A 26,474-nucleotide genomic window follows, 5' to 3' on the forward strand; every position below is an offset into this window, starting at 1 on the left:
TATATATGTTTTTTAAAATGTCAAATACACATAAATCCAAATGCCTCAGTATTTATATGTGGGAACACGTTCGATTGGAGAACCATCTAATGAGTGAACTTGTAGTTCATCTGAAACATTCTTATGAGAGTTTGAAAACAACATGTATTTCGCTTTGCCCGTATTAAGCACAAGTTTTAAACCAGCAAGGGATTTCTGCATAGCTATAAAATCTGACTGTAGTTTTAGCACAGCCAGATCAACAGTTGGGGAAGTAGCATACATAATAGTATCATCCGCATATAGATTAAGTTCACAATTTTTAACAGATTGACCAATGGTGTTTATATAAATAGGGAAGAGAAAAGGTCCCAAAATCGACCTCTGTGGTACATCTTTATTTACTTCAAGATGTTTAGACTTAACCCCATCAATCACGATGGTCTGAGTTCTGTCATTAAGATAATCATGAAACCAAGAACAGGCGTCAGAGCTCAGGCCTATTGTGGACAGCTTATTCAGTAAAATAGCATGATCAACAGTATCAAAAGCCTTTGACAGGTCCACAAACAAAGCAGCACATTTAATTTTAGTGTCTAAAGCAATTGACAAGATCATGAACAACTAAAGTGGTTGATGTAACAGTGGTATGTTCAGGCCTAAACCCTGATTGGTTTACATTCCAAATAAAAAAAATTCAGATAATAAATAGCAAAGTTGTACATTTACCAAGGTTTCAAGAATCTTAGCTAGACAAGGAATCCTTGAAATGGGGTGATAATGATGAAGATCGCTACTATCCCCGTCCATATGGAGTGGCTGCACAAGAGCTGATTTCCATACTTTTCCTGATAACAATGTTAAATAAAATGTGATTTATTGAGCCAACAATGATAGGCAGACCTGGATTCAATTGGTTAGCCTCTGTGGATCTCTTGTTGTCTATTGCCCACAAAGCATCCAGGTCTCCTTTTTCTGTAAATAGCCGAAAAGAAAAGCTGTACCAACTATAATTTCTGTGATCTTGCAGAAAGTTTACACTATCAGCATCCAGCCCAATATCATTGTGAATAGGCTTAGAAGTTCTTTCAAAGAGATAACCCGCTGAAATAAAATGGTGATAAAATGCATCAATGATGTCATTTTCCCCCCATAATGAGGCCAGTGTCTGAATTCATTTGTTGTGGCAGAGAGGAGGAAGTAGAACCCTTAAGAGATTTGCCAGGTTCCCGTTACAATCTGAATAAGCGGTTACATAATAATCTGATTTAGCCTTTCTGATTTGTCTTACACAATAATGATTCCTCCGTTGTTAAAAGCTTGCCAGTCCAGGCCTGTGATCCAAGCACTGTGTGGTCATTCTGTTTAATTAGTGGCAGTAAATTATTACAACCTTCTTCGTGTAAAACCTGATGCCTCACTGGAGCAAATAAAGAATGCATTTTTTGACAAATCAAAAAAGGTACGACAATCTCCTGGTCTGCCATTTTAAAGCTTCATATACTTAGTAAATGTAGGAAAGACACAGTTCAAGCAGCACAGATTTAGGGTTTGCTGCATGATGGTTTATATTGCAGCATCTCTGTCCAACCACACGAGTGCACTCTTGCACAGTATTTTTCTACCTTCTTCCAACTTGGCATTCCCACGGTGTTCATGTATATTATATGTTGGTGTTGTGAGGATCTCTATGTTAACAGGGCTGTACAGTATGTTTACCAGCCTAAATATGAGCAGTGGCAATTTTAGCATGTAAGTCTTGGTGGGGAAAACGCCACATTTTTTCTTCGATGCATGCCAGCAAAGGCACTACAGGACACAACACTAAACGATATATTAATTGCACTATAACAAACGGTGCCCACAAACTGTTAGGGCCTACATAAAGCTGTCCCAACAGCAGATATTTATTTTCAGCACCATGGAGTGAATCCTTATCACGGCTACACCACGTTATCAGCGGAGCCTTGTCTGGCAGCGACAACGGTTAATTCAGCCTTTTAAACATTTACTGCCTTTAAAAAAAAATGCTGATATGGCTGACTTGCTTGAACAAATGTGGTTTCTACTGACAATTGAGATGTACAAATTATGGCATAAGGGACGACGAGCGGATAAGAGGCAATCCGTAATTTTGATAAAGACATTAATAAGCGAGCTAGGATGGATGTAGTCAATATAACTATTGGTTCAGCACTTTCTACATGTACAGCAACAGAATTCAGAACATGTGCCGTTCTTACAGTGTTCTCTGTGTACACCAAGTCAGAACTGTAGGATAAATAAAGGGGGCATATAAGCAGACAATAAAAGCTCTTACAATATTCAATGATGACATTTCTCTAAAACAGGCTACAGGCGACATGTGCACCACCAAGTCAGAACAGTAGGCTAAGTTAGGAGGGAAAAAGGGACCAAATGATTAGGGTAAGGCTACTAACCGCTTACTACACACCATACACTTAGTATTACTTTCTTAGCTACAGTATACATATCTCCCTGGCATATCACATAATTTATGCAGCAGCACCTTGTTGTGCTGTGCTCACTTGAACAGGAAGGTGGCACGGCGGTCCTTAAGGGCAAATTTTTGCATCCAAGTCTGGCATTCTCTGGATTTATGGCGCTTTCAAGACAACTGGGAACTGAAAAAAACAAGGTCGAATCAGGAATCAGGAATCTTCAGGTCGGAGCTCTAAAAAGAGGTCAGAGTTTCTGACTTGGAATTCTGAGTTGGATGACCATTTAAGTTCACAGTTGGCTTGAGTTCAGTGAAGTCTGAGATTTTCGAGTTTCCAGTTGTTTTGAACACGGCAGAAGTCATGTTGGATTGACATTATGACCGGTGTTGAATGTTTATTATTTTAAGCTTGGAAAAGAGACCCTTAAGCCCAGACTTGGACCACACACTCACTCCACTGAATATCAGGCTAGTGATTGCTTTGCAACGCTTGCAGTTAGCCACTGATTCCTTCCAAACCACTCATTGTTGTATTTGCGATTTCCAACTTGTGTAATATTTATGAACACCGATACATTTGTATCTGTATTGTGTTTTATCTTCATATGACAAGGTTTGAAAGTGATTTGCCAGTAGATTGTCAATTTGATTCATGATAATGACTGCTAGCTTGCTAGCTAAGTTTGATCAGTCAAATCAAAGCTACGGTAGATATAATATGATTTTATGTAATTTAATCTGTGGCCAATGACCTTGAGCCTTTTTGGATGGGCAATTCTAATGTCACTCTATGGAAGCACCCAAGGGGCTTGAATTTTCGAGCTCTCCCCGTAGATTTTGCAGTGACGTGGTGTCCCCATGAGTGACAGAACACTGAGCACAGCGCAACTAAAAAACATGATCAACCCCTACGCTCCGTATTTTCCGCGGGCTGTCCCACCACCACAGAAAGCACTGAGCTAGGCTGGAACACCTACATGTTCGAGCTGCCTTAAGAAAGCAAAAGAGCGACCATGTTTGTGTGCAGCTTTATTAACTCAGTGATTTATAAACTTTTTTTAAAAACTTGTTTGCAAACTGAAGTGTGACACATATTAAGGCCAAATTAACATGCAAAAATAAATATATGCAGTTGAAGTCGGAAGTTTATATACACCTACAGCCAAATACATTTAAACTCAGTTTTTCCACAATTCCTGATATTTAATCAGAGTAAAAATTCTATTTTAGGTCAGTTAGGATCACTACTTTATTTTAAGAATATGAAATGTCAGCATAATACTAGAGAGAATGATTTATTTCAGCTTTTATTTCTTTAATCTCATTCCCAGTGGGTCAGAAGTTTACATACACTAAATTAGTATTTGGTAGCATTGCCTTTAAATTCTTTAACTTGAGTCAAACGTTTCTGGTAGCCTTCCACAAGCTTCCCACAATAAGTTGGGTGAGTTTTGGCCCATTCCTCCTGACAGAGCTGGTGTAACTGAGTCAGGTTTGTAGGCCTCCTTGCCCGCACATGCTTTTTCAGTTCTGCCCACAGATTTTCTATAAGATTGAGGTTGGGGCTTTGTGATGGCCACTCCAATACCTTGACTTTGTTGTCCTTAAGTCATTTTGCCACAACTTTGGAAGTATGCTTGGGGTCATTGTCCATTTGGAAGACCCATTTGCGACCAAACTTTAAGTTCCTGATTGATGTCTTGAGATGTTGCTTCAATATAGCCAGGTAATTTTTTTCTCATGATGCCATCTATTTTGTGAAGTGCACTAGAACCTCCTGCAGCAAAGCACCCCCACAACATGATTCTGCCACCCCCATGCTTCATGGTTGGGATGGTGTTCTTCGGCTTGCAAGCTTCCCCCTTTTTCCTCCAAACATAACGATGGTCATTATGGCCAAAAAGTTATATTTTTGTTTCATCAGACCAGAGGACATTTCTCCAAAAAGTAAGATTTTTGTCCCCATGTGCAGTTGCAAACCGTAGTCTGGCTTTTTTATGGCGGTTTTGGAGAAGTGGCTTCTTCTTTGCTGAGCGGCCTTTCAGGTTATGTCGCAATAGAACTTGTTTTCCTGTGGATATAGATTATTTTGTACCGGTTTCCTCCAGCATCTTCACAAGTTCCTTTGCTGTTGTTCTGGGATTGATTTGCACTTTTTGCACCAAAGTACGTTCATCTCTAGGAGACAGAATGCGTCACCTTCCTGAGTGGTATGACGGCTGCGTGGTCCCATGGTGTTTATACTTGCATACTATTGTTTGTATTGATTAACGTGGTACCTTCAGGCGTTTGGAAATTGCTCCCAAGAATGAACCAGACTTGTGGAGGTTTCCAATTTCTTTTCTGAGGTCTTGGTGGTTTTCTTTTGATTTTCCCATGATGTCAAGCAAAGAGTCACTGAGTTTGAAGGTAGGCCTTGAAATACAGCTACAGGTACACCTCCAATTGACTCCAATGATGTCAATTAGCCTATCAGAAGCTTCTAAAGCCATGACATCATTTTCTGGAATTTTCCAAGCTGTTTAAAGGAACAGTCAATTTAGTGTATGTAAACTTCTGAGCAACCGGAATTGTGATTAAGTTAAATAATCTGTCTGTAAATTGTTGTAAAAATTACTTGTGTCATGCACAAAGTAGATGTCCTAACCGATTTGCCAAAACTATAGTTTGTTAACAAGACATTTATGGAGTGGTTGAAAAACTAGTTTTAATGACTCCAACCTAAGTGTATGTAAACTTCTGACTTCAACTGTTAATATACAGCACCAGTCAAAAGTTTGTACACACCTACTCAAGGGTTTTTCTTTATGTTGACTATTTTCTACATCGTACAGTAATAGTGAAGACATCAAAACGATGAAATAACACACATGGAATCATGTAGTAGCCCAAAAAGTGTTAAACGAAATATATTTCAGATTCTTCAAAGTAGACACCCTTTGCCTTGATGACAGCTTTGCACACTCTTGGCATTCTCACAACTAGCTTCACCTACAATGCTTTTCCAACAGTCTTAAAGGAGTTCCCATATATGCTGAGCACTTGTTGGCTGCTTTTCCTTCACTCTGCAGTCCAACTAATCCCAAACCATCTCAATTGGATTGAGGTTGGGTGATTGTGGAGGCCAGGTCATCTGATGCAGCACTCCATCACTCTCCTTCTTGGTCAAATATCCCTTACACAGCCTGGAGGTGTGTTGGGTCTTTGTCCTGTTGAAAAACAAATGACAGTCCCACTAAGCGCAAACCAGATGGGATGGCGTATCGCTGCAGAATGCTGTGGTAACCATGCTGGTTAAGTGTAACTTGAATTCTAAATCAATCACCCTCCGTGTCACCAGCAAAGCCCCTCCCCAATAGGGTTGCACATTTTGGGGAATAGTCCGAGGTGGAAACTTTCCGTGGGAATTAACAGGAATATATGCAAATTAATATGAATACCATTTTAAATATAGATATTTTTTCTATTGGATATATTTACCATATCATATGGAGACAAACAAACCTTTTACCTTAAGTAAATATAATTGCAAATGATTAAATCCTTCCAATAGAAAAAATATATAAAACATTTGTTAAGAATTTAACTTTAATTAAATCAGTTGACTCTTCACATGGGATGATTTTACTGAACAACAAAAGAAAGGGAATATTGGATGATCCTCAATGATCCATCGCATCTCCCAAAAACCTTTTAAAAATACATCTGTAAAATGAAAGTCTAGAAACTAAAGCTTTGGTTGTCTTCCTCTCAGGCTTCCCTGTCTTCTCCCTGAACCCCCTTAATGTCCACCTCTTGAACATCAGACTCTGAGGCCTCATCTTCACTGTCACTTTTCAACCTTGTTGAGGATGGCTCATTGTCAGGCTCAAAAAGCCTCAATTTTGCCCAGATGGCCACCAATTTTTCAACCCTTGTATTGGTCAGCGTGGTGTGCCCGTGTGTGTGTGCCCGTGTGTGTGCCCGTGTGTGTGCCCGTGTGTGTGCCCGTGTGTGTGTGTGTGTGTGTGTGTGTGTGTGTGTGTGTGTGTGTGTGTGTGTGTGTGTGTGCCCGTGTGTGTGTGTGTGTCCCGTGTGTGTGTGTGTGTATGTGTGTTCCCGTGTGTGTGTGTGTGTGCCCGTGTGTGTGTGTCTGTGTGTGTTCCTGTGTGTGTGTGTTCCCGTGTGTGTGTGTGTGTGTGCCCTGTGTGTTCCCGTTCCCGTGTGTTCCCGTTCCCAAACAAGGACCAGTTGTGCTCTGAGGTGGCTGATGTTGGTGGGATTTGGAGTATGATGAAGGCAACAGGGAAAGAGCCTCAGATCCACAAAGTCCCTTCCACCAGGTGGCTGATGAGGTATGTTGGCACAACTGCCATATTGCATCTCCATCCCAAAGCCCTTGCTTGGAAGTGTAGACACGGAAGTGTAGAGACACGGAAGTGATGACACCATAGGCCTTGTTGATCTCTGCACCAGACAGGATTCTCTTGCAAACATACTTGGGGTCCAACATGTACACTGTGGCATGGATGGGCTTCAGGCAGAAGTCTTCACGCTTTTTGATGTATTTCAGAACTGCAGTTTCCTCTGCTTGGAGCAACAGTGAAGTGGGCAGGGCAGTACAGATTTCTTCTCTTACATCTGCAAGCAGAGTCTGAACATCAGTCAGGATGGCATTGTCTCCCTCAGTCCGTGCATTGCCTACTGCTATAGGTTTTAGGAGTTTAAGGCTGCTTACTGCTCTCTCCCAAAATACATCATCCAGGAGGATCCTCTTGATGGGGCTGTCCATATCGGCAGACTGTGATATGGCAATTCCTTGGAGAGACTCCTTCCCCTCCAGGAGATTGTAAAACATGATGACAACACCACCCCAACGGGTGTTACTGGGCAGCTTCAATGTGGTGCTCTTATTCTTCTCACTATGTTTGGTGAGGTAGATTGCTGCTATAACTTGATGACCCTTCACATACCTAACCCTTTCCTTGGCTCTCTTGTAGAGTGTATCCATTGTTTTCAGTGCCATGGTGTCCTTGAGGAGCAGATTCAATGTATGAGCAGCACAGCCAATGGGTGTGATGTGAGGGTAGGACTCCTCCACTTCAGACCAAGCAGCCTTCATTTTCACAACATTGTCTGTCACCTGTGCAATACCTTCTGTGGTCCAAGGTCATTGATGACTGCCTTCAGCTCATCTGCAATGTAGAGACCAGTGTGTCTGTTGTCCCTTGTTTGTGCTCTTGTAAAATACTGGTTGAGGGGTGGAGATGATGTAGTTAATTATTCCTTGCCCACGAACATTTGACCACCCATCAGAGATTATTGCAATACAGTCTGCTTTCTCTATGATTTGCTTGACCCCTTGAACTCTGTTGAACTCTGTATCCAGCAAATGAGTAGATAAAGCATGTCTGGTTGGAGGGGTGTATGCTGGGCGAAGAACATTCAGAAATCTCTTCCAATACACAATGCCTGTGAGCATCACAGCAGAGGTTTGAGTTTGAGTTTATTTTATTTTTACAGGGACAGTGCACATTAATCAACGTTTCACTAAAAGTGACGGTTTTAACCAGCTGGCTAATTTTCAACCGCAGTCCCTGGGCACGTTATTAAAAATAATTACAATATAGACAATCATTGAGCAGTGAGCACACGCAGAGCAACATAGGACAAGCAAGACATAGCATATAGACAGAGTGGTTAGAATGGATAATTCAAAGTACCATTCAGAAATGTTCTTATAGAATAGATGCTTCGGCGGTAGTCTGTTCTCGTCCTAGGTTTTCGTAATTTCTAGGTGAACCAGTTGCGTACACAGCTCGAGCAAGACATTTGCCGTGTCTTTACAGTGATTAAATTAAATAATATGCTATTTTCAAATCGATGACCTAACTTTGAATTATTTGATTAAATTAATCAGGCAATAACTAACTCATTAGGAACCCGGGGCACCACGGAAGCATTAGATTATATAGAGCGGCTATCTTCTGAATCCACTCTTAAAGATCTGAAGATCTTTTATATCAATAGCGGTCAATCATTAATTATTCTTTACCTTCTATCAGTCTCATCTGAATGTCGTAAAAATGATTGATTATCTCCACAAACCCTAGCATAAATTATGAATCACCAATATACACATTTGCTTGATTATTTATTTACTAACTAACTAAATAATCACAGAAATACATAAAAACAAATAGTAGGTATTGGTTACTAACCATGATGGAAAAGTCCCTAGTGGGCTAAGCCAATATGACGGCTTGGTAGACAAAGGGATGGGTGTGGCCTGAGAAAGAAAAAAAAAACCTTCTGATTCCAGGAGGACCATGAGCTGTTGCTATCGATAAGGTGTCTGATTCATCATTTTCACCTCGAAAAGAAGTAGAGGGACTTTCGTAAGAGGTTGCTTGTTGTCAGAGCTGAAGGAACTTTATGCACTTGGCCAGATGATTCTGCATCTTTGTTGCATTCTTCACAGTATTTGAAAATGTACACAGCTTTTCCTTCTACATTAGTGGCATTTTCCTGTAAAGATTAGATAAAGAAATGGTCAAATAAACCAAATATGCAATTCTGTGTACAGATAACTAGATTAGTAGTTAGATTAAACAACTACTTTGTAAGATACATGTTTATTCACTGAAATAATAAATGTTTTGTTTTCGAAATGATAGTTTCCGGATTTGACAATATTAATGACCATAGGCTCGTATTTCTGTGTGTTTATTATAATTAAGTCTATGATTTGATATTTGATAGAGCAGTCTGACTAAGTGGTGGTAGGCAGCAGCAGGCTCGTAAGCATTAATTCAAACAGAACTTTACTGCGTTTGCCAGCAGCTCTTCGCAATGCTTGAAGCACAGCCTTGTTTATGACTTCAAGCATATCAACTCCAGAGATTAGGCTGGCAATACTAAAGTGCCTATAAGAACATCCAATAGTCAAAGGTAAATGAAATACAAATGGTATAGAGAGAAATAGTCAACACAACATAATTCCTATAATAACTACAACCTAAAACTTCTTATAATAACTACAACCTAAAACTTCTTAACTGGGAATATTGAAGACTCGTGTTAAAAGGAACCACCATCTTTCATATGTTCTCATGTTCTGAGCGAGGAACTTAAACGTTAGCTTATTTACATGGCACATATTGCACTTTTACTTTCTTCTCCAACATTGTGTTTTTGCGTTATTTAAACCAAACGGAACATGTTTAATTATTTAGAGACTAAATAGATGTAATTGATGTATTATATTAAGTTCAAATAAGTGTTCATTGTTCATTCAGTATTGTTGTAATTGTCATTATTACAAATATACACAAAAATCGGCCGATTTAATTGGTATCTGCTTTTTTTGGTCCTCCAATAATCGGTTCGGCGTTGAAAGATCATAATCGGTCGACCTCTAGTCAGTACATGATTTTTCTCCAGTTTGAAGCTACACAGTAGCACAGTAGGTGTCTGTCTGTCACAGGAGGTTGGTGACACCTTCATTTGGGAGAACGGGCTTGTGGTAATGACTGGAGCGGAGTCAGTGGAATGGTATCAAATACATCAAACACATGGTTTCCAGGTGTTTGATGCCATTCCATTTGCTCCGTTCCGGCCAGTCTTATCAGCCGTCCTCCCCTCAGCAGCCTCCTGTGCTGTCTGTGTGCAGGTACTGTAGTAACCCTGATTCGTCCTAATCCTTATCCTGACTGCTCGAAAGTAGTATGCACACATCCATATAGCACTGACTGAAACAGCGGGAGCAGTCAACAGTGTGCTGGTCTCTATTGTTTTTTTTCATCAGTAATCCTCACTGCTTCTTGTCTCTCTACCAAATGCACCCAGGCAGTGCCCTGTCTAACCCGGGGCTGCATGGCCAGTTTGTGGAGCTGAACGAGGCCTACAGGGTCCTGAGTAAGGAGGTGTCCCAGAGAGAGTACGACCTGCACCCTTTTACCGGGGGACAGGCCTTCAGACCCACCTCCACACAACCCCAGGTATGTAACCACACACACACACAGCCCTCCAGAGTTCATACACACTTTTAAAAATAGTTTTATTTCCCTTTTATTTATTTCTCTGTCCCTCTCTCTCTGTTTCTCTCTCTCTTCTCTCTCTTTCTCCCCCTCTCTCTCTCTGTCTCCCCCTCTCTCCCTCTGTCTCCCTCTCCCTCCCTCTCTCTGGCTCTCCCTCCCTCCCTCTCTCTGTCTCTGTCTCTGTCTCTCTCTCTCAGGAGAGTATGCGCTACTAGGATCAGTTCAAACCCTGATGAACTTTAGAATAATTAGCTACTGTATGCTCATCATGTGACTGAGCTTCTCTTCAGGTAACATCATGAGGAAAGATCAGAGTGAAATTGATGATTGGACATTGATTCTGTATGTATCTCTCATAGTTAAATAAGAAATGCAGTGATTTTTGTCACGTTCTAGGAACGTAATCTGTCACTCCTAAACCTAAAGCATTTCTGAATTGTGACAAACATCTGTGCCAAAATGTCACAATTGCCTATTACTGCTATTACTATTTTGTTACTCATTCATAGTCTAGACTAAATAGCCTGTAAACTCAGATAACTGTCTGTCTGTAGGCACAGGTGCCCCTGGCTCAGACCCAGGTTATGCTGTCATAGATCTGGTAATCTGTGTTTTTGCACGTTGACTTGGCAGCACTTTTGTTGATTGTAGAGATTCAACTTTTCCTGGTATATGACTTACATTTGTACTAGTACAGAATAATAAAACATGAATAATACTCAAAATGCCAATTCAACTGCCAACGATATTCCTCTGTGTGCTGTGCGTATGTCTGTGATGTCTGACAGGTGTCTCTCTCTCTCTTCCGGTCACACAGACAGTTGGAGTCTGTCCATAACAACTTCACGGACGAGAAGAACAGGTCATCAAGCAGATCTACAATGAGGGCAAGGTGTGTGAAAGAAGTTATAAACATATTGCATGTATTATAACTTATTACATGTTTTATTACACTGTTCTAGTTAGGGTCGTAGTAATAATCACCATTGCCTGGAATATGTATTAATATGATTTGTTGGTGTGAAATACCTGAGGCTGGAACTGATTTATATATTTCTTCATTTTGATTCACAGAGTAAACGGGTTTAAGAAGCAGACAGAGATTCTCAGACAGAATTCTCAGGAGAAACACAAAATCACTTGCAACAAGTAGGAGTTTAGTAGAATACGAGCACATGGTAAAACAAGGGGGATTGATTTGGCCGAACACCTCGGAAGAGGAATGGAGTCATTCAGGAAGGGGGTGAACGGTTGATTGAGTTATAGGAGTAGTTAACTTTTTCACTGTGGCAGACGTTGATGATGTGCACAGCTCTCGTTTGCTTGGACCTTGGATACTAAGCCAAGGAGTTAAAAAACAAGTGTGTAATACCTGGGTGAAACGGAAACAGTAATGGGGTACATGTCTTTGTCACAGTAAAGCCTCGCCCCACAGCCATTCTAGGTTTCTCCAGGAGGAGAATACGTTGTGGAGGTTTGGTCTGGTATCACAAGACTAACAGCAGTAGGTCATTAGCAGCACATCTCTTCCGCTATTGGATGGAACCAAGACTCCTGTTAGCCAGTTGCTAATTGGTTTGCATACCCGTGACATGATGGTTTCCCCACGGCCGTTCAGAGGCAGTCTCAACAAGATTCATGGGACTGTGTGAATTTGCCCACTGGAGATGGGGCATTCCAGATATTGTAAACTTCAGTGTTCAGTAATGTAAGTCTATGACTGCGTACTGTAAAGACTTTAATCAAAGGTAGAATCCCATAATGACAGAAAGGGGGTGCTCTGCACAGCTGCCCTTGAACCACTGGGATTCAGTTATTGCTCTGTGTGTCAATGACACCATGGATCTTTTGACTCTGCTACTGGGCCCATGGTGGACCCAAATACAGTCATAAAAATATACTGTTCGGGACAGGAGTTTTTCCTGACAATGTTACCTACATGCAATATTTAGGGCCTTCTGCTTTTCCTGGTTATGTGATGAGGAACAACTGTCCCTAGATATACTATATACTTTCCCATTGAAAGGACATGGAATCAAGAGACATTTTGAAAATTAAGTCAAATTAGGACTTTTTTAAATGGTATTTAATTGTGCACTTCTCTGATGGGGCGGCAGGGTAGCCTAGTGGTTAGAGTGTTAGAAAGGTTGCAAGTTAGAATCCCTGAGCTGACAAGGTGCAAATCTGTCGTTCTGCCCCTGAACAGGCAGTTAACCCACTGTTCCTAGGCCGTCATTGAAAATAAGAATTTGTTTTTAACTGACTTGCCTAGTAAAATAAAGGTAAAAAAAAAATGTTGAATAATTAATTTTAGGAATGGTAATTATACTATGGGAAGTACTGAAGTGCCACGCAGGCAGATTTATTGAGATTAGAAATGTATTTAATTTATTGCTGTGGTGACGGCCAACCGACACTTACCATAAGTCACAGATTGTGTTTCAGTGATGTTTAATGACAGCCTTAACTCTTCACGGTGTCGTGGAGTCATGCAATGATGAATAACTTAGTAAACACTGTTCCTCTGATCTCAACCAACAACCTCCAATGTTTCATTTTGAGTTTGTTTCTCACCTGTTTCTCACGCTCGCATGTCCTGTCAGGTTTGGGAGTGAGCGAGTGGTGCAGTGTTTGTTAATGACTCTATGACCTTGTGTTGTTTCTCAAGCCCTTAGCTGAAACCACAGGAGATAACAGGTCCCTGCATACCGACATCCCCTATGTAGTGCACAAGTGCCCCCTCATAACCAAAACACACCAAACTGACAGAGACTCTTCTGTCGACGTAAAGACAAACTGATGGGAGACAGGGTTCACTGTACGTTCTGTGCTGCTGATCAAGGTTTTGTAAGCTTCTGACTGTGAGCTAGTGCTGCTGATCAAGGTTTTGTAAGCCTCTGACTGTGACTTAGTGCTGCTGATCAAGGTTTTGTAAGCCTCTGACTGTGACTTAGTGCTGCTGATCAAGGTTTTGTAAGCCTCTGACTGTGACCTAGTGCTGCTGATCAAGGTTTTGTAAGCCTCTGACTGTGACCTAAATTAGTTGTGCAAATGTATTATTCCAACCAAATAAATGATTAATATCAATTCACTGGGGGTGATCAGTTAGTGGTCTGTGTGTTTTATGTGTCTGTCTGTGAGAGCTTGGATGTGGATTTGGGTGAATGATATAAAGAGATCTTAGTGCAATAAAATGACCCCCTTTATTGTATCGTTATTATAAAATGTATTATGTGGCTGAGAAAGTGGAGTGGTAAATTATTGATTGACCTGCTGAATGACGAATTGAAGGGCGACGTTCACCTGTGTCCAGTGCGCGGGTGCGTCCATGTCATTTTGAAAAAGTTGGCAGTGCAAAGGTTACGCGGAATTCGGAGTGCGTCGAGTGGAGTGCGCCTTTTAATTGTGATCTGAAGGGCAAAGGACATGAGCAACCAATCATAACAGACCAAGAGACGCTGTCAAGGACCCTTCTCTTTGTGGACTGCTCTGGCACCATTAACTTCTTTCTATATGTTATTATCAAAGAGGACAAAAGGATAAGTCGCGGCGGCACATGCGTCTTCAACGAAACGTCATCTAGGCTATTTCTCCGAGACACCGCTGTGGATAGGCTGCGCAGTGTCATGAGATGTGCGTTCGGCACCGTAGCCTCTGTGATTCAAGACATTAGTGTTGGATCGTAAATAAGTGCTTTTTGTCCTTTTTAAACGTTTTTAGAGACAAGGATACAATATCGCAAAATATCTTATCGGGACTATAAATGGACCTGTTGTCACGCTACTACTGACGCTCAACCACGGACCGTTTCATGGGTTTCTGGCCAACAATGGGCGAATGTAACCGGTTTACATACCCGAACCTCTGGCTTTGGAATATTGGGGGCCATCATTCAAAGTTCACACAACTCTCAGTAAAATAGATGCAACCAAACTGTATTGAATTGAACGTGAACGACTGAGATTTATTAAACTAGGCTTTTGTCAATATGCAAAATGCATATGTGTGCGCTTGATTGCCAAGAATGACTTGGCCGATTGATGGCATTCGATTATAAATTGTTATATTGTAGCCAAATACATTGTGCAATTGTTGATGAATTAAGTTACAATCTCAAGCCACTCATTTGAGTGTTAGCCTACTCATTTGCCATAGACGGATTCATAATTACTTGTATGTATACATGAATATATTTAACGTTCTTAACAAACGGAAAGGGAATGCCACCCCGGTTGTCAATCCATAACATGGAACCTAAGGACTGCAGATTGAATATTGATTGAGTTGAGTGAAAAGACAAAAGAAAATCATCAATTAATTTACGGAAAATTAGGCTTTTTGGAGTTCTGCACAATGGGGATTATGCTTCAAGTTATTCTAGGAATGTTTCAGTTCCTCTTGCTCTCCAGAATACCCACGTCCCATGCTAAGGTTAGTTATCTGACACACTACACTCTGGTAGACAGTTGTTTGCATGGAAATCTCAGGAGTTTAGATTTTTTTATTCATTTGCCTGTATTATGCAACAAAACATGTGGTTTATTTGAAGGGAAAATAAAGATGGGAATACAGTGACTTTAGGAGCAGTATAGCGTCTATGTTTCTAACGGATCCTTGTGTGTTTGGAGCTTACCCCCACGGTCATTGACGCTCTGAGCTTATGAAGGTTTACAGAATTCTGTGGTGCACCTCTCACTCTCCTAGAGCATGTACCATGTTGACTAATGGTAGACTCATGTACCATGTATGGATAGGCACAATGTGGCACAACTCTGTCAGAATGACTGACATGTTCTTTGTAACACAAGGTAGATGTACTGTACATGAGTGACATATGGGGATGGATAATAATTAGCCAACATAATAGACTCTCAGACACACAACTCTTCACATGGCAGATTGGTTTTATATCAAGAACATGAAGTGACCTGAAGCTGCCCTGATTGAGCTGCGTGGCCGTGGGATATATCAGGTTGCAGGTCCTGGGAATCATGTTGTATTGGGGCCCACATCTCTCTCTCTCTCTCTCTCTGACACACACACACACACAGTGGTCACAACGGCTTTTTCTACTCGTCCCCCTGGGGGAAAGCTGGGTTAATGTTGGCAGTTAGAAGGTCTAAGACTGATGCTGCAGCTGGCACTGTGTGGGCTGCTGCAAGAGCTTGGCTGGCACTGTGTGGGCTGCTGCAAGAGCTTGGCTGGCACTGTTTACATTACTTGTGTGTGTGTCAGAGAGGGAGACACAGAGAGAGTGAGACTGTGCCAGTGTCAGCCAGGAACAAATGCAACCAGCCTGGAGGGGAATAGTCTTCTCTGGGAGCAGTACAACGAACACACACTTGGGGTGACAGTATCAACTCCTCCACAGGGGCCAGTCTGTGGAGCTATAGCCCACCCTACTCCTCTTAGGGGCCAGTCTGTGGAGCTATAGCCCACCCTACTCCTCTTAGGGGCCAGTCTGTGGAGCTATTGCCCACCCTACTCCTCCACAGGGGCCAGTCTGTGGAGCTATTGCCCACCCTACTCCTCCTAGAGACCAGTCTGTGGAGCTATTGCCCATCCTACTCCTCCACAGGGGCCAGTCTGTGGAGCTATTACCCACCCTACTTCTCCTAGGGGCCAGTCTGTGGAGCTATTGCCCACCCTACTTCTCCTAGGGGCCAGTCTGTGGAGCTATTGCCCACCCTACTCCTCCACAGGGGCCAGTCTGTGGAGCTATTGCCCACCCTACTCCTCCTAGGGGCCAGTCTGTGGAGCTATAGCCCACCCTACTCCTCCTAGCGGCCAGTCTGTGGAGCTATTGCCCACCCTACTCCTCCACAGGGGCCAGTCTGTGGAGCTATTACCCACCCTACTTCTCCTAGGGGCCAGTCTGTGGAGCTATAGCCCACCCTACTTCTCCTAGGGGCCAGTCTGTGGAGCTATTACCCACCCTACTTCTCCTAGGGGCCAGTCTGTGGAGCTATTGCCCGCCCTACTTCTCCTATGGGCCAGTCTGTGGAGCTATTGCCCACCCTACTTCTCCTAGGGGCCAGTCTGTGGAGCTATTGCCCACCCTACTTCTCCTAGGGGCCAGCCTGTGGAGCTATAGCCCGCCCTACTTCTCCTAGGGGCCAGTCTGTGGAGCTATTGCCCACCCTACTTCTCCTAGGGGCCAGCCTGTGGAGCTATAGCCCGCCCTACTTCTCCTAGGGGCCAGCCTGTGGAGCTATAGCCCGCCCTACTTCTCCTAGGGGCCAGTCTGTGGAGCTATAGCCCGCCCTACTCCTGGGGATGTTTTGCGCTGATTGATTTGTGATATGAATGAAACACCCATGTGATCTGACATGTTTCTTGTTGCTCAGACACTACAGTATGTGTTCACAAAATGGCCACACACACATCGGTGAACTCTAAATGAAATGGGGCCAAACCCGAAACTGTAGAGAGAGCACAGGGGCAGGGTTGGGCGGTTGGGCGAAGTCTACATTCTCTCAGCAGTGGCCCTGGTCCACTCAGATCTAATAATGACGGTGGGTGGGTGTGATGTGTTTGTGTGCGTGCGTCTGTGTGTGCTTGTGTTTTGTGCGTGTAAACTACATAGTATTTTTTTTGTGTGTTACTCACCTAGCTAAGGTATTCGGTATCAGTGTAGAGCATGAGAGCGTATGAGGGGCTGTGGGGTACGTGGGGCTGTGGGGTACGAGGGGCTGTGGGGTACGAGGCGCTGTGGGGTACGAGGGTCTGTGGGGTACGTGGGGCTGTGGGGTACGAGTGGCTGTGGGGCTGTGGGGTACGAGGGGCTGTGGGGTACGTGGGGCTGTGGGGCACGTGGGGCTGTGGGGCACGAGGGGCTGTGGGGCACGAGGGGCTGTGGGATATGAGGGGCTGTGGGGTACTAGGGGCTGTGGGGCTGTGAGGCACGAGGGGCTGTGGGGTACGAGGGGCTGTGGGGCTGTGGGGTACGAGGGGCTGTGGGGTACGAAGGGCTGTGGGGTACGTGGGGCTGTGGGGTACGAGGGGCTGTGGGGTACGAGGGGCTGTGGGGTACGAGGGGTTGTGGGGTACGTGGGGCACGAGGGGCTGTGGGGTACGAGGGGCTGTGGGGTACGAGGGGTTGTGGGGTACGTGGGGCACGAGGGGCTGTGGGGCACGAGGGGTTGTGGGGTACGAGGGGCTGTGGGGCACGAGGGGATGTGGGGTACGAGGGGCTGTGGGGCACGAGGGACGGTGGGGAACGTGGGGCTGGGGGGTACGTGGGGCTGTGGGGAATGAGGGGCTGTGGGGTACGAGGGTCTGTGGGGTACGAGGGGCTGTGGGGAACGAGGGGCTGTGGGGTACGAGGGGCTGTGGGGTACGGGGGGCTGTGGGGTACGGGGGGCTGTGGGGTACGAGGGTCTGTGGGGTACAAGGGGCTGTGGGGAACGAGGGGCTGTGGGGTACGAGGGGCTGTGGGGTACGAGGGGCTGTGGGGAACGAGGGGCTGTGGGGAACGAGTGGCTGTGGGGTACGAGGGGCTGTGGGGTACGAGGGGCTGTGGGGAACGAGGGGCTGTGGGGTACGAGGGGCTGTGGGGAACGAGGGGCTGTGGGGTACTAGGGGCTGTGGGGAACGAGGGGCTGTGGGGAACGAGGGGCTGTGGGGTACTAGGGGCTGTGGGGTACGAGGGGCTGTGGGGTACGAGGGGTCGTCTCTGTATATAAGGTTAAAAACATGCAGGGATTTACCACCTGACACACCTCTTCTTCTGCCTCTGCTCTTCCAGCTAGCCCACTGGAGACCTGCGGACACCACCCCCAAATCTAGAGAAGGTACCCCCCGTGATAATCACACCAGCATATATGAACAGGCTGATGATGAGTAACTGTGTGTGTATATAACAGAGTTGAGATTCATAAAGTGAGAATGAATAAATTATGACTAGATTTGTGATGTGTTAGTGACCTTGTCAAACCTATTCATCTGAAATTTCTGTCTCTCCCTCCCTCCAGTGCGTCGGTGGTTGGAGGTGTACTCTCGGAGTGGTTGTGAGCCCAGGGATACCCTGGTTGAGGTGTGGCGGGAGTTGCCGGGAGAGACGCATCACCTCTTCGTGCCTTCCTGTGTGTCGGTCCACCGCTGTGGTGGGTGCTGCTCCGACGAGGCACTGGAGTGTGTGCCCTCACTCACACACTCTATCACCATGGAGGTACACACTCACACACTCTATCACCATGGAGGTACACACTCACACACTCTATCACCATGGAGGTACACACTCACACACTCTATCACCATGGAGGTACACACTCACACACTCTATCACCATGGAGGTACACACTCACACACTCTATCACCATGGAGGTACACACTCACACACTCTATCACCATGGAGGTACACACTCACACACTCTATCACCATGGAGGTACACACTCACACACTCTATCACCATGGAGGTACACACTCACACACTCTATCACCATGGAGGTACACACTCACACACTCTATCACCATGGAGGTACACACTCACACACTCTATCGCATTGGAAGTACACACTCTCACACACAGAATGATTTGTAACCGTAGTTTGTGTCTTTGTACTCTGCAGCTAATGAAGACCTCCTTCATGAAGCATGAACTCATTGAGCTGGACTTCGTTGAGCACAGCCAGTGTGAGTGCAGGTGAGCACACACACACACACACACACACACACAGAGCATGAGAGAGAGAGCATGAGAGAGAGAGCATGAGAGAGAGACAGAGACAGACAGACAGACAGACAGACAGACAGACAGACAGACAGACAGACACGGTCTATGCATGACTGCATTCTCTGTGTGTGTCCTCAAATAACCCGGTCTCTTTCCCTGTAGACTAAAAGAGAATCTTCAATCAGCCCCTACCAGGTACAGTACTGTATGTATGTGGCTGTCTGTGTACATTTGTGTTTTGTCTGTGTGTGTTTGGGTATCTGTTTCTGTGTACTTCTAGCTTAGTGAGTTAGCGTCTTTGTGATGCTCGAGCGCTAGCCTAATATCCCATGGGACAGTTCACCTGCCACTGTCTCCATAGAGATACCTTACCCTTTGTGCTGAGTGAGTGCTCTGAGAGCAATTACCAAAGCAGGTCGAAGTTTCTATATCTATACAACATTATTATTACACCATGTTATTTTATAGTATTTCTGAGAAGACGCTAAGGCAAGGCTACTTTTGCTCTGTCACATGTTTGGAAGCCCCAGCCCACCCCTGACCTAGTGGCAGAGTGACTAGCTGGCGTTAGACCAACAGAGCTGGACAGAGGTCAAGGCCCACAGAGAGGGAAAGTTAGGGAAAGAGTGAAAACAGAGGGATAGAGAGAAAATAAAAATAGTTTTTTTTAAATGTATTTATTATTTAACCTTTATTTAACTAGGTAAGTCAGTTAAGAACACACTCTTATTTTACAATGACAGCCTAGGAACAGTGGGTTAACTGCCTTGTTCAGGGGCAGAACGACAGAATTTGACCATGTCAGCTCTGGGATTCGATCTAGCAACCTTTCAGTTATTGGCCCAAGAGTGAAAGCTTGAAAGGGAGACTGAGGCAGACATTTTATTTTCTAATTAGGCTGTTGGCCTTTAAATTTATCCCACAAATTATCCCACACATTTAACTCTATAATGTATCTATTTAGATTTTGATCTGCTATTGTGATGTATTGTTGTTTGACACAGATGTATGTCTCTGACTAATAGGCCTGCAAAGCCTCTGAGGAAAGGCAGGAAAAGGGAGAGAGGAAAATCCAAACGAAAGAAAAGTGGAACTATGTAAGTTCAACTAAACATGCTAAATTAACTCCTGAGTTGTTGCTTCTTTACTTACATAAAGCTTTATGAACAAGTCTAAGCAACTATCTGTTTCTCTGTGGGTACGCACAAGTAATTCCAAGAATATCACTCCACACACAGCAGAAATAGTGAATTCAGCCTTTCTTCTTCAATTATCCACCCATCATGCTACTGTCAGCTATGTCCTATGTCTTATAGGGGTCAGAGTTCCCTCAGTGTCTCTCAGGCCCATCCATGACTCAGATCAGATCCCATTGAGTTACTGGCAGGTGTGTAATCTGCCTAATTTGGTGACTCATTTTCTCTGTGGCAACCCAGCCACCACATCCCTCCCTCTCGGGGCCAGCCCAGCCCAGCCACCACCTCCTCCCTCCCTCCCTCTCTCTCTGTGGCAACCCAGCCTCCACCTCCTCCTTCCTCTCTCTCTGTGGCAACCCAGCCACCACCTCCTCCCTCCCTCTCTGTGCCAGCCCAGCCACGACCTCCTCACTCTCTCTCTGTGCCAGCCCAGCCTCCACCTCCTCCCTCTCTCTCTGTGCCAGCTCAGCCACCACCTCCTCCCTCTCTCTCTGTGGCAACTCAGCCACCACCTCCTCCCTCCCTCTCTGTGGCATCCCAACCACCACCACCTCCTTCCTGTCGGTGCCAGCCAAGCCACCTCCTCCTCCCTCTCTCTCTGTGGCAACACAGCCACCACCTCCTCCCTCTCTCTCTGACAACCCAGCCACCACCTCCTCCCTCTCTCTCTGTGGCAACTCAGCCACCACCTCCTCCCTCCCTCTCTGACAAACCAGCCACCACCACCTCCTCTCTCTCTTTCTGTGGCAACCCAGCCACCACCTCCTCCCCCCTCTCGATGCCAGCCCAGCCACCACCTCCTCCCTCTCTCTCTGTGGCAGCCCAGCCACCACATCCTCCCTCTCTCTCTGTGGCAACCCAGCCACCACATCCTCCCTCTCTCTCTGTGGCAACCCAGCCACCACCTCCCCCTCTCTGTGGCAACCCAGCCACCACATCCTCCCGCTCTCTCTGTGGCAACCCAGCCACCACCTCCTCCCTCTCTCTCGCAACACAGCCACCACATGCTCCCTCTCTCTCTGTGGCAACCCAGCCACCACCTCCTCCCTCTCTCTCTGTGGCAGCCCAGCCACCACATCCTCCCTCTCTCTCTGTGGCAACCCAGCCACCACATCCTCCCCCTCTCTCTGTGGCAACCCAGCCACCACCTCCTCCCTCTCTCTCTGTGGCAGCACAGCCACCACCTCCTCCCGCTCTCTCTGTGGCAGCCCAGCCACCACATCCTCCCTCTCTCTCTGTGGCAACCCAGCCTCCACCTCCTCCTTCCTCTCTCTCTGTGGCAACCCAGCCACCACCTCCTCCCTCCCTCTCTGTGCCAGCCCAGCCACGACCTCCTCACTCTCTCTCTGTGCCAGCCCAGCCTCCACCTCCTCCCTCTCTCTCTGTGCCAGCTCAGCCACCACCTCCTCCCTCCCTCTCTGTGGCAACCCAGCCACCACCTCCTCTCTACCTCTCTGAGGCATCCCAACCACCACCACCTCCTTCCCGTCGGTGCCAGCCAAGCCACCACCTCCTCCCTCTCTCTCTGTGGCAACTCAGCCACCACCTCCTCCCTCCCTCTCTGTGGCATCCCAACCACCACCACCTCCTTCCTGTCGGTGCCAGCCAAGCCACCTCCTCCTCCCTCTCTCTCTGTGGCAACTCAGCCACCACCTCCTCCCTCTCTCTCTGACAACCCAGCCACCACCTCCTCCCTCTCTCTCTGTGGCAACTCAGCCACCACCTCCTCCCTCCCTCTCTGACAAACCAGCCACCACCACCTCCTCTCTCTCTTTCTGTGGCAACCCAGCCACCACCTCCTCCCCCCTCTCGATGCCAGCCCAGCCACCACATCCTCCCTCTCTCTCTGTGGCAACCCAGCCACCACCTCCCCCTCTCTGTGGCAACCCAGCCACCACATCCTCCCGCTCTCTCTGTGGCAACCCAGCCACCACCTCCTCCCTCTCTCTCGCAACACAGCCACCACATGCTCCCTCTCTCTCTGTGGCAGCCCAGCCACCACATCCTCCCTCTCTCTCTGTGGCAACCCAGCCACCACATCCTCCCCCTCTCTCTGTGGCAACCCAGCCACCACCTCCTCCCTCTCTCTCTGTGGCAGCACAGCCACCACCTCCTCCCGCTCTCTCTGTGGCAGCACAGCCACCACCTCCTCCCTCTCTCTCTGTGGCAACCCAGCCACCACCTCCTCCCTCTCTGTGGCAACCCAGCCACCACCTCCTCCCTCTCTCTCTGTGGTAACCCAGCCACCACATCCTCCCTCTCTCTCTGTGGCAACCCAGCCACCACATCCTCCCTCTCTCTCTGTGGCAGCACAGCCACCACCTCCTCCCTCTCTCTCTGTGGCAGCCCAGCCACCACATCCTCCCTCTCTCTCTGTGGCAGCACAGCCACCACCTCCTCCCTCTCTCTCTGTGGCAACCCAGCCACCACCTCCTCCCTCTCTGTGGCAACCCAGCCACCACCTCCTCCCTCTCTCTCTGTGGTAACCCAGCCACCACATCCTCCCTCTCTCTCTGTGGCAACCCAGCCACCACCTCCTCCCTCTCTCTCTGTGGCAGCCCAGCCACCACATCCTCCCTCTCTCTCTGTGGCAGCCCAGCCACCACATCCTCCCTCTCTCTCTGTGGCAACCCAGCCACCACCTCCTCCCTCTCTCTCTGTGGCAACCCAGCCACCACCTCCTCCCTCTCTCTCTGTGGCAGCCCAGCCACCACATCCTCCCTCTCTCTCTGTGGCAGCCCAGCCACCACATCCTCCCTCTCTCTCTGTGGCAACCCAGCCACCACATCCTCCCCCTCTCTCTGTGGCAACCCAGCCACCACCTCCTCCCTCTCTCTCTGTGGCAGCACAGCCACCACCTCCTCCCGCTCTCTCTGTGGCATCCCAGCCACCACCTCCTTCCTCTCTCTCTCTGGCAGTACAGCCACCACCTCCTCCCTCTCTCTCTGTGGCAGCACAGCCACCACCTCCTCCCTCTCTCTCTGTGGCAACCCAGCCACCACCTCCACCTCCACCCTCTCTCTCTGTGGCAGCACAGCCACCACCTCCTCCCGCTCTCTCTGTGGCAACCCAGCCACCACCTCCTCCCTCTCTCTCTGTAGCAGCACAGCCACCACCTCCTCCCGCTCTCTCTGTGGCAACCCAGCCACCACCTCCTCCCTCTCTCTCTGTAGCAGCACAGCCACCACCTCCTCCAGCTCTCTCTGTGGCAACCCAGCCACCACATCCTCCCTCTCTCTCTGTGGCAGCACAGACACCACCTCCTCCCGCTCTCTCTGTGGCAACCCAGTCATGACCACTCAGCCAGTCCCACACAAAGATGGCCTCTCTGTAGCTGCTTCATTAATTAAATCACTTCATTGAAGAAGTCCATTAGCCTCCCAGACAGGCCAGGGTGAGTTAACTCAGTCATGGATGGACTCACTTAGACAGACTGAGGTTAACTCCCTAATGGGAATCCCAGCCAATGGCACATTAAAGGGTCTCTCAGACAAGAGGATGTCTACTGCAATGGGCACAGGGACAGCTTTATTCCTCTTAAATCCTATGTGGAACATCAGGTTTGAAAGCCACTGATGTCTGTTTTAAAGTTGCAGTATTTGTTCTATTCTTTTTACCGCCACAGACCCTCCTCTCCCCCCACTACGCCCTCTCTTCCCCCGACCACCCCGTCTCCCTTGCCAGGCCCTCGATGTACCCCCTGTCCTGGGAGGAAGTGGACACTCGATTTGCATTCATGTCGGTGTCGCTGCAACGTGACCACAGAGATCTGCAGTCAGAAAGGGAGGAGGCTCAACCAGCACCTCTGCAGGTCAGTGTCCAGTGACAGCAAACCACCTTCAGAACCAGAGCCATAGAAGGAGAGCTTGAACCATTAACAGAGATGTAGTATCAACTGTGACCATGCATCACAACCACATTCAAACCTGGCTAAACAACATCCCAACATTACGTATTTCATCAATCTGATCGAAACTCTCTCTCTTGTTTCATTTTTTGTTTTAGATGTGAGGCCAGGAGGCGGTGATGCTCTGTCTCTCCGCTGGTTCCAGACTCACTCTCATCCATGCTCATCCACTCTCATCCATGCTAAGCAGAAGTCTGGGTAACAAAGAGGAGTGGAGGATGTACCCCTAACTCTCCTCTTCCTTGTCCTCCAGAACCACCAAGTCAGTGCAGTATTACAACGTAAAGATATGTACCTGTGTGTAGAGCTGTATATGTGTAGTCAGTCTCATCACACAGCTTCTTCAGGCGCTTAGCTGCTATCGTCCAGTCAATGTGTAAGTAACACTCTCCTTCACAAGAGTAAATGATGGGACCAAATGTAAAGCACAGTTTAGATGTCTGGTAACATGAGGGCGATGTGAGGTAGTGAGTCGCCAGGACGTTAGTTGTGGACCAGACAGAATTCAACACTCACACCTCCAATGCTGTATGGGACATTGGGACTTTGGACATGAAGAGGATTTAAAGACTGATCACAGATCAGATTTAACAGACGTGTTCATGTTGAGTTTTGTTGTCTTCATAGACACGGTGGGTCAGTTTTGCCCATGAACTGCTATTGGACTGTTTTGCAGAAAGACAATGGCAACAGACATAATGATCCTGATATTGATACATGTGTTATATTTTGTGTACAGGGAGACCCCCGATAGGAGAATGATTCCAGGGTCAAGTCATTAAAGTGCAGTAAGGATATAGAATAGTGAATGAACATACATGCACACACGCACACATGTACACACACACACATGTACACACACACATGCACACACGTACCAGCTATTTGTTGTGTGTATAAAGCTGTCAGGGATACCCCATGGACCTATAGCTAAGTCAGTTGAATAGCTGCATAGACTGTATCTGTGTGGTCTACACACTGAATGGCACAGATGGGTTAACATGCCACAGTTCTCTCTCATTCACAGCATATGGTCACAGGCTGGATCACTGAGGGGTTGTACAGGCTGGATCACTGAGGGGTTTTACAGGCTGGATCACTGAGGGGTTGTACAGGCTGGATCACTGAGGGGTTTTACAGGCTGGATCACTGAGGGGTTTTACAGGCTGGATCACTGAGGGGTTGTACAGGCTGGATCACTGAGGGGTTTTACAGGCTGGATCACTGAGGGGTTGTACAGGCTGGATCACTGAGGGGTTTTACAGGCTGGATCACTGATGGGTTTTACAGGCTGGATCACTGAGGGGTTGTACAGGCTGGATCACTGAGGGGTTGTACAGGCTGGATCACTGAGGGGTTGTACAGGCTTGATCACTGAGGGGTTTTACAGGCTGGATCACTGAGGGGTTGTACAGGCTGGATCACTGATGGGTTTTACAGGCTGGATCACTGAGGGGTTGTACAGGCTGGATCACTGAGGGGTTTTACAGGCTGGATCACTGAGGGGTTTTACAGGCTGGATCACTGAGGGGTTGTACAGGCTGGATCACTGAGGGGTTGTACAGGCTGGATCACTGAGGGGTTGTACAGGCTGGATCACTGAGGGGTTGTACAGGCTGGATCACTGAGGGGTTGTACAGGCTGGATCACTGAGGGGTTGTACAGGCTTGATCACTGAGGGGTTTTACAGGCTGGATCACTGAGGGGTTGTACAGGCTGGATCACTGAGGGGTTGTACAGGCTGGATCACTGAGGGGTTGTACAGGCTGGATCACTGAGGGGTTGTACAGGCTGGATCACTGAGGGGTTTTACAGGCTGGATCACTGAGGGGTTGTACAGGCTGGATCACTGAGGGGTTGTACAGGCTGGATCACTGAGGGGTTGTACAGGCTGGATCACTGAGGGGTTGTACAGGCTGGATCACTGAGGGGTTGTACAGGCTGGATCACTGAGGGGTGTTCTGTCATCTGTTTGATTTGGTTTTTGTCTCCATCTCTCCGCTCTGGAGTGAATGAGCTGTTCACGCCGACAGGGCAGTGAGGGGAATGACAATGATGAGGCTTGGCTATGGTCCAAGGGTTCACACACACACACACACTTCTGATTAGAAATGAATGCAATATAAGAGTCTAAATAAGTCCAAATGTTTGTGTCTGTTTAATTTTCTTTGTAGAATTTGTTATATTTTGGCATAATTTTGTCCAGTTGACTTATTAGATGTTGTATATTGTGGAATG

General features: G+C 46.7%; 1 protein-coding gene across 7 annotated transcripts in view; it reads left to right on the top strand.

Annotated features, from left to right (window-relative positions):
• The window catches only part of LOC118363266 (vascular endothelial growth factor A-like), a 29,355-nt gene that overhangs the window by 1,345 nt on the left and 1,536 nt on the right, over positions 1 to 26,474 (top strand). For 2 of the 7 annotated variants that reach the window (XM_052486922.1, XM_052486921.1), the window contains exons 2-12: positions 10,268 to 10,419; positions 10,656 to 10,748; positions 11,276 to 11,350; positions 11,533 to 14,889; positions 18,206 to 18,251; positions 18,432 to 18,628; positions 19,030 to 19,103; positions 19,296 to 19,328; positions 20,159 to 20,230; positions 23,955 to 24,140; positions 24,335 to 26,474. The exon at positions 24,335 to 26,474 is cut by the window's right edge and continues 1,536 nt beyond it. In XM_052486922.1, the coding sequence (XP_052342882.1) occupies positions 14,812 to 14,889; positions 18,206 to 18,251; positions 18,432 to 18,628; positions 19,030 to 19,103; positions 19,296 to 19,328; positions 20,159 to 20,230; positions 23,955 to 24,140; positions 24,335 to 24,356 (708 nt within the window). In that variant the 5' untranslated portion in view covers positions 10,268 to 10,419; positions 10,656 to 10,748; positions 11,276 to 11,350; positions 11,533 to 14,811 and the 3' untranslated portion in view covers positions 24,357 to 26,474. Of the gene's footprint in view, positions 1 to 3,196; positions 6,775 to 10,267; positions 10,420 to 10,655; positions 10,749 to 11,275; positions 11,351 to 11,532; positions 14,890 to 18,205; positions 18,252 to 18,431; positions 18,629 to 19,029; positions 19,104 to 19,295; positions 19,329 to 20,158; positions 20,231 to 23,954; positions 24,141 to 24,334 lie in introns of those variants that run through there. The other 5 variants (XM_052486927.1, XM_052486925.1, XM_052486923.1 and 2 more) reach the window with 5 other exon arrangements.

The sequence above is a fragment of the Oncorhynchus keta genome, chromosome 30 (genome assembly GCF_023373465.1).
Source record: "Oncorhynchus keta strain PuntledgeMale-10-30-2019 chromosome 30, Oket_V2, whole genome shotgun sequence".
Lineage (NCBI taxonomy): Eukaryota > Metazoa > Chordata > Actinopteri > Salmoniformes > Salmonidae > Oncorhynchus > Oncorhynchus keta.